This window comes from Cajanus cajan, chromosome 3 (genome assembly GCF_000230855.2).
Source record: "Cajanus cajan strain Asha chromosome 3, NIPB_CcT2T_4, whole genome shotgun sequence".
In the NCBI taxonomy this organism is placed as follows: Eukaryota; Viridiplantae; Streptophyta; class Magnoliopsida; order Fabales; family Fabaceae; genus Cajanus; species Cajanus cajan.
Genome location: NC_138519.1, coordinates 49,332,694 through 49,341,285, shown reverse-complemented (window position 1 = coordinate 49,341,285; position 8,592 = coordinate 49,332,694). Strand labels below are relative to the sequence as shown.

Sequence of the window (8,592 nt, the reverse complement as noted above, 5' to 3'; positions counted from 1 at the left end):
GGGTAATCACAAATCTTGGGATGAGTTTTTGCCACACATTGAATTTGCCTACAATAGGGTAGTTCACAAAACTACCAATATTTCTCCTTTTGAGGCTGTATATGGGTTTAATCCTTTAACCCCTTTGGATTTGATACCTCTTCCTAATGTTGAACATTTCATTCATAAGGAAGGGGCTTCAAGGGCTGATTTTGTTAAGAAAGTTCATGAAAGGATTAAAACTCATATTCAAAATCAAAATGAGAAATATGCAAAACAAGGAAGTAAAGGCAAGAAGTCTATGATCTTTGAGGAAGGTGATTGGGTTTGGATTCATTTAAGAAAAGAACGTTTTCCAAATCAAAGGAAGTCCAAATTCAGTCCTAGAGGAGATGGTCCCTTTCAGGTCTTACAGCGTATCAATGATAACGCTTATAGACTTGATTTACCCTCTGATTATGGAGTCAGCACCACTTTTAATGTTAGTGATCTTAAACCTTTTGTAGGTGCTAGTGATGATGAGGAAGAGTCTTCAGATTCGAGGACGAATCCTTCTCAAGAGGGAGGGAATGATGGAAGAGCATGGGCTAAAGGCCCAACCACTAGAGCTATGGCCAGGAGGTTACTTGAAGATTTGACTATTTCAGAGCTTAGTGGGCCCAATGGGCTTAGTGGGCCTAGGGTGCTTCTCACTTGGGCTTTGATTGATTGAACACCATGTTTAATTGTATTTTCTTAGTATAGGAATTTACTTTAATGTTGGTCTTGTATTTTGACCATAGATTAGGGTTTAGGTGTCTTGGGCTTAATTTTGGGCTTCTTGGGCTTTGGGCTTTTGATACCCAATATTAGGCTCATTCTTCTTCTTATATTTTTTCCTATTCATTGTATTCATTAGACCAATGTATTTCGGTCATTAGATTAGGATTATATGAAGAATACATTAATAGGAGAATTAGGTTTCATTTATGCATCATTTAGAAGTAATTTGAGATGAATTTGAGTCACATGGATGGCATGTAGTAGTTCCGGCCATGTAAGATCAAATTCACTTCAAATCACTCCTAAATGACACCTAAATGAAGGTAGCAATCCGGTTTAAGCATGTGAGTGGCCAAAGTTTGAATTTCAAATTCAAAATTTGAAATTCAAACTTGGCGCCAACTATGCCTACTTGGTTGCCGCCAAGCTTCACCTAATTTTCCTCCTATAATTGTATCTCTTCCCTCCTTGTAAAAACACTTTTGAATATATGAGAATTTCTGAACATTACCTTCAGCTAATTCCCTCAAGAGTCACCGAAATATCCAAGAGAGAAAACCTAAGAGAATGCCTTCAAAAACCTTAGGAAAACCTAGTTTCCTTCACTTTGAAGTGTGCAATCCCTTGAGTTCTTGAGCTTGGGTGCTTCCTTCTTCCATTTCAGCAAGTGTTCTTCATCTTCACGAGTTCTTCAAGTGTGCTTCTATCTCCATTGAAGAAGATCCGAGCCTAGGAGGAGCTTAGGAAGAGTTTGAGTTTCACTCCTACTACTCACCTCCATCAGGAGGGCAAAGGTTGCATGGTCTTATCATGCACCTAGATGTAGCCTAACTAAACCCAAAGATTCCATCCTTAGCCACCAAGTTGCATCTAGGGTTAATTTGGGTTTCATTTGGTGTGCATTTGGCACCCTAAATGCAACCCTAGATGCCTCCCACTCCTATAAATACCCTAGGCACCACACCTTGTAAATACTTTGGAATATATGAATTTGAGTGAGCCTTTTTGTGCCTCAAATCTTCTCCTTAGTCACTAGGTTAACTTTGGCTAACCTTCTCCTATCTCCACCCTTGGAGAGTGAGAACCCTAGAGTGGCCTCCATTTACCTTTGGAGTGAGCCAACCTTGTGAGCACCAAACACCTTAACCCTAAACACTTCCGCCAACTATCTATACCTCACGCCTATCTTCCTTTCCCATCAAAGTCATCCTTATCTCTACCCTTTGGTGAGCCTAGATCAAGGGAAAGGAGTCTCCTTTCAACCTTTGTGATCGAGGCCGTACCCGGTCAAATAAAAAACAATTAATGTAGTACTAGGAAGTGACTCCTAGGTCGTCTCCCAAGGACCAATTGTCTCAGTCAAAGGTTCAAACACACAGTGGGGGGGGGGTTGGTTCAGATTATCGAGTTAAATAAAACGAGCAGAAGTATGGATTACTTGCAGTAATTAAAATAGGTCAGACCCCTGAACATAATGCACCTCTGATTTCCTTGGTTCACAACAAATAATCTGTCCAAACATAATCCTGTTCAGTCCATGATTAATCAACTAAGCGAAAACTAACATGAGACTTCACTACACGAATTAAGCAAATGTGAACCTTGCAAGACCTCCTTCCCCAGGATTAAGCAACCTGAGATACTGAACGTGAACAACCCAGAGTCATTAAGCATGGCTCAGATGTTGAACGCCTCAGAACAGAGATCCCACAAGGGAGGATCAAGCGGAGCAGAAATGCAACGCACAGAGAACCTCTTTCAGAGGATTGCATTCTGTCCAAGGGCCCAAACCCTGGGATTTAGCCCTCCATTAAAATAGCAACAGAAACGAAAATACAAGAAAACATGAAAGTGGCAACAGCAATGCAAGCAAAACGTAACAGAGAAGAGGAAGAAGAAAACGAAAATGGAAGCAGGAACAAAATACAAAACGTGAATAATAATAACAAATTATTATATATATTAAATACTATGTAAGTTAATGTGAATGAAATTTAAGTAGCATTATTTAACCAGATTTTCTAAATTCACTAACATTATTTTATTATCTAAATTGACTGTTTCTCGGACAGCGTTGAGAGCATGCTGTAAAATATGAGAAACTCAATTTAAGAAAATTTAAGTAATCTATAACCTAAATAATAATTTATTGAGTGTAGATTAAGAATAAATACAGTTAAGAGAGAAAATCTCTAAATTAAAATTTATAGAAATTCTCTAAGGATTTAACAAGAAAAAGTTATTCTGCTAAAACCTTAAGCTAGAAAATTATGGAAAAATGTTCAAAAGGATATAAAAATGTTATCATCAATATAGTATGCTTGGAATAATTAATAAAAATGTATAGTTAGGAGAAATTAAAATACAAGTCTCAACCAATCAAATTTTGACACATAAGCAAATTGATATTTATTTAATATTAATTAACATAATTAAGAGATGATCAAGAGACAAAAGTTTGTATTTTTAGTGGTCAAGATTCTAATAATAATATTAGTACCTCAAAATTTTAAGTAATTTGTAAGATATTTTAATAATTCTACAATATTCTAGAAAGTTCTACAAAACTCTCCAAACTAGATATTTAATTACCAAATAATTAAATGGGTTGGAAGCTTAACTATTAAGATATTCAAATAATTCAAGAAAGTTCTATAAAATTCTACATAATAGAAATTTAGAATTGATTAGATACTTAACCATTAAGATATTTAAATAATTCTACAAAATTCTAGGATGTTCTATAAAATTCTACAAAAGAAAAAGGACACATAATCACCATGTGCTTAAAATGAATTGAAAACTTAATCATTAAGATAACTAAATAACTCTACAAAATTCTAGAAAGTGGACATCTCATCACCAAACTATTAAATAAATTGGAAACTTAATCATTAAGATACTTAAATAATTCAAGAAAATTCTAGAAAGTCCTATAAATATCTACAAAATGGACACCTAATCACTATCTTATTAAAATATCTTAGGAAATATCAAGAAATATCTACACATCTAGAAGGTTGGAGAATGGAGGTGGAGACTAGTATAAATAGGAGAAACCACACACCAAAAAGCTCACCAACAACCCTTAACAACTAGACATAAACCAATTCCAAGAAACACCAAAAAATACTCCATCTTTTCCACAACCAAGGAGTAAAACAAGGAGTAAACAACTAAAATTTGAAGAAAAGGGGAAGAAAGGAAGAAGATAAGAGGAAGAGAAAGAAGTAGGAGAAGAAGAAATCAAGGAAATTAGGAAAAAGCTAGCAAGCTTGGAAAAATAGGTATGGGTTAGATGTTTAATTTTATTCATGTCTATATAATGGTAGAATAAATATTGATCTTTACTTATAAGTTTTGATGCATGGAACCTTAGGTTATTTGATATGGTTTTTGATTGTACTTTTTGATAAATTTGAAGTTTTAAAGTTGAATCTTGAAATCGTTGATTGTTTATGATTGAATGTTTCTATTGAAGTTGTTTGAATTGTATTTGAAGAGTTTGATTGAGAATAGTTTTTGAAGTGATAGATTAATAGTAATGCATATTGCATATTGCATAATGTCATTTTGAGTCAAAAGATTTTTGGGGGGAAAAGAAAAGAATTTCAAGAAAATAAATATTTGAGAAATGAATTTTGTACTAAGGATATTTGATAGAAAAAGAACGAGTTTTGTAATTTTGAAATGATACTTTTTATGTGAATTCTTTTCTTTATGTTTACTATCCGAAACATTGGTGGCAAGAGATTGATTGAGAATTGTGATAGTGGGTACTGTCAAGGACAGTTGGCAGTACTAGATGGATCAAGAAAAGGATAAAGTGAGAGAGAGTTTGATATGGTTGTGAAAGTATGACTGAGGTATTTGTTTTATGCTACCAATGTCAGAAGATAGTAAACGGGGTTTGAGTAGAATGGGTAAGACGGGACCTCTGGTCTGGGGGATAGACCTTTGGTCTAGGGAGTGTTTGGGCATGGGCAATCCCATAGATGGCCAGTCTTTATTGATTCTGTGTCGTGGTAGCCTGCCGGGTGCACTAACACTCTGACTACTGTCTACTTGTTCACGTTTAGTGAGGCATTGCCGAATCACTGGACAGAGTGATGTTAAGCTCTAGCTTCACTAAACACTCAAAAGGGAAAATCTCCATGGAGTAATGAGTCAAAACGATTTTTAAAAGTATATTTTCAGTCAAAATCTGCATCTCATTCTCATAAGCTTATTGCATTATTTGGACTATTATCAATTTTTTATGTATATTGATAATTGTATGAACTTATTATGCACTTGTCTGATTTGTTTGTGTGAGATGTGAATGAAATTAAATGTCTAACCCCATAAATATTTTTAAACCCAGATATTGGAGATCTCATAATGCAGAAAAATTGGATGTGCAGTTAGAAGGTCAGATGCAAAAATCCAGAGCATAGGATGGGGGGTTTTATTTTACTAAGTTGTTATAAAATGGTTTGTAATATCTAGTAACTTGTATTTAATAAATTTCTTTTCAATATAAATTTCTTCATTTGTTTAAGCATCTTTTCTACAAAATTATACTAATAATATAAATATTATTAACCATAAATAATTAGTTATGATTAACATATGTAATCTGGAAAGGTGGTTACATTAGTTGGTATCAAAGCTCTGGTTATGCATCTCTAGGGCTTGTGAGTGTAGGTCCATTAGGTTGTAGGTTATTTAAGTTTCTTATTGAATTGTTTAATATTGTTTAAGATTGCTTGAATTTGTTTAAATTTTGATGATTTTTCTTAATATTGCATGATTAGGAAACATTATTAGTTTTTAATTTAATAGGATAAACTGTAGGTAGAAAAATGCCACCTAGACGTGACCCCATGGTTGATGTGGCACAAGCTATGCGGGAAATGGCTGCTGCCATAACTCAGCAAGCTATGGCCCAACAACAGGCTTCCGTGGATAGAACCACCCTAGCTGATTTTAAGAAAAATGAACCACCATATTTTAGAGGTGAATACGACCCAGAAAAAGCAGAAGAATGGATTCAGACATTAGAGGATATTTTTGTAGCCATGGAGTGTCCAGATGAGAGAAGGGTTTCACATGCTAGTTTTCAGCTCCAAGGTGATGCTAAAATATGGTGGAAGGCAACGCAAAAGATGATAGAGACTAGAGGAGAGATAATTACTTGGGAGTTGTTTAAAACTGTATTTTTGGAGAAATATTTCCCCACTAGTGCTAGAAATGCAAAAGAGGTGGAATTTAACAAACTTTATCAGGGAAGTATGACGATTTCAGAATATGCTGCAAAATTTGAGTCCTTAGCAAAATATTGTAGATACCTGCAACTTACTTCTGATGAAGAATGGAAATGCAGAAAATTTGAAGAAGGACTCAGATATGAAATTAGGAGGGCAGTTACTCCATTAGGTATTAGAGCTTTTCCTGACCTAATGGATAGGTGTAAAATAATAGAAGATATGGATCGAATTCAGAGAAGTAAAAATGTTGGAAATGTTAATAAAGGTGGTGTAGGCAGGGGAGGACCAATACAAAAAGGTAAATTTATTCAACCTCAAAAGCCCTATAATAGACCCCCACAAGCACAATTTAAAGAATTTGGAGGGGTGAGATCCAATGGAGGAGGTAGTATGCCTTTTCAACAACCAAAATTGACTCTGAAATGTTGGAAATGTGGAAAAGGTCATTTAACTAAAGACTATTCTCTATCGAGTCAAGTGTGCTTCAATTGTGGAAAATCAGGTCACCTAGCTAGAGATTGTCTTTCCAACAAGGGAACAACATCAAAAGAGCAAAGGAACGAACCCCAAAAACTTGTAGCTAGTGGAAGAGTTTTCACTTTGAGCGGTACAGAGGCTTCCAAATCTGAGGATCTTATACAGGGTGAAGGAAAAATGGAAGGTAAGCCTTTAACTGTGCTTTTTGATTCAGGTGCTACTCATTCATTTATTTCCAATGAATGTGTTAAGGATCTGGGCTTAGTTGTGACACCTTTGCCTTATGATTTGTTTGTTTCTGTGCCTACTGCTGAACCAACCCTTACTTCCAAAATATGCGTAAATTGCATTATAACTATTCAAGATAGAGACTTCACCGTAAATTTAATATGTTTACCCTTGAAAAATATTGATGTTATTTTAGGTATGGATTGGCTATCAGTTAACCATATACTAATAGATTGTGCCTCTAAAACTTTAATTTTCCCTAACCTTGATGTTTCTAGATTTAAGCTTACCAAACCAAAAGAAGTTTCATTTAAAAATGAAATTCAAAAATACATGATATCCTCTATAGAAGGAGAAGAAAATAAAATTTCTGTCGTCTTTATACCAGTAGTAAATGAGTATCCTGAAATATTTCCAAATGATGTTCCTGGCCTACCTCCGGAAAGAGAGATAGAATTTAGTATAGAATTAATGCCTGGTACTAGACCTATATCAATACAACCTTATAGAATGTCACCTTTGGAACTAGCTGAACTTAAGAAACAATTAGAAGAATTATTAGAGAAACAATTTATTAGGCCTAGTGTATCACCATGGGGAGCCCCAGTCTTGTTAGTTAAAAAGAAAGATGGAAGTTCTAGGTTATGTGTATATTATAGACAATTAAATAAGGCAACAATAAAGAATAAGTACCCTTTACCTAGAATAGATGATTTAATGGATCAACTTAGAGGAGCTACTGTATTTTCTAAAATAGATTTAAGATCAGGATATCATCAAATAAGAGTTAGGAAGGAAGACATTCCTAAGACTGCATTTAGAACTAGGTATGGACATTATGAATATCAAGTGATGCCTTTTGGAGTTACTAATGCCCCTGCAGTCTTTATGGACTATATGAACAGGTTATTTAGACCTTATTTAGATAAATTTGTAGTAGTATTTATAGATGACATACTAGTATATTCTAAAAGTAGAGAAGAACATGAAAATCTTAGAATAGTTTTACAAACTTTAAAGGATAAAAGATTATATGCAAAATTGTCTAAGTGTGAATTCTGGTTGGAGGAAGTAAGATTTCTAGGACATGTAATTTCTAAAGAAGGAATAAGTGTAGACCCTTCAAAAGTAGAAGCAATAGTACAATGGGAGCAGCCTAAAACAATAACTGAGGTTAGAAGTTTCTTAGGGTTGGCAGGATATTATAGAAGATTTATAGAAGGATTTTCAAAAATAGTAGGACATTTAACCCAATTAACTAGGAAAAATCAACCTTTTATTTGGAGCCAAGAATGTGAAAATAGTTTTCAAGAGTTAAAACATAAATTGACCACTTCCCCGATATTAGTGTTGCCAAATCCAACAGAACCTTATGAAGTATACTGTGATGCATCATACCAAGGATTAGGTTGTGTATTAATGCAAAATAAGAAAGTAGTGGCTTATGCATCTAGGCAATTAAGACCACATGAAAGAAATTATCCTACACATGATTTGGAATTAGCAACTATAGTGTTTGCTTTAAAATTTTGGAGACATTATTTATATGGATCTAAGTTTGATGTCTATAGTGATCATAAAAGTTTGAAATAGTTATTTGATCAAATAAAGTTAAACATGAGACAAAGAAGATGGATGGAGTATATAAAAGATTATGATTTTCAATTATTATATCATCCAGGGAAAGCTAATATAGTGGCTGATGCATTAAGTAGGAAGGTTATTCATGTTTCAGCTATGATGATAAAAGAAATGGAATTAATAGAACAATTTAGGGATCTAAATTTATATACTATTAGGAAAAAGGATATTATACAATTAGGGATGATCTCTATTAGTAATGAGTTTTTAAATGAAATTAGGGACAAACAAGAGATGGATAAGTTTATATTAGAAA

At 34.0% G+C, this 8,592-nt stretch overlaps 1 protein-coding gene across 1 annotated transcript; it reads left to right on the top strand.

Moving 5' to 3' along the window:
* The first annotated feature begins 749 nt into the window (after positions 1 to 749).
* On the top strand, positions 750 to 8,323 carry LOC145955776 (uncharacterized). Its single transcript, XM_083070938.1, has 2 exons — positions 750 to 4,028; positions 5,105 to 8,323. Exon 2 carries the CDS (start codon positions 5,586 to 5,588, stop codon positions 8,286 to 8,288), a length of 2,703 nt encoding a protein of 900 aa, XP_082927064.1. The 5' UTR covers positions 750 to 4,028; positions 5,105 to 5,585; the 3' UTR covers positions 8,289 to 8,323.
* Positions 8,324 to 8,592: the final 269 nt, after the last annotated feature.

Bases quoted from the DNA above. Each gene is read 5' to 3' on its own strand.
- LOC145955776 (XM_083070938.1), top strand. From the start codon at position 5,586: ATGCCACCTAGACGTGACCCCATGGTTGATGTGGCACAAGCTATGCGG.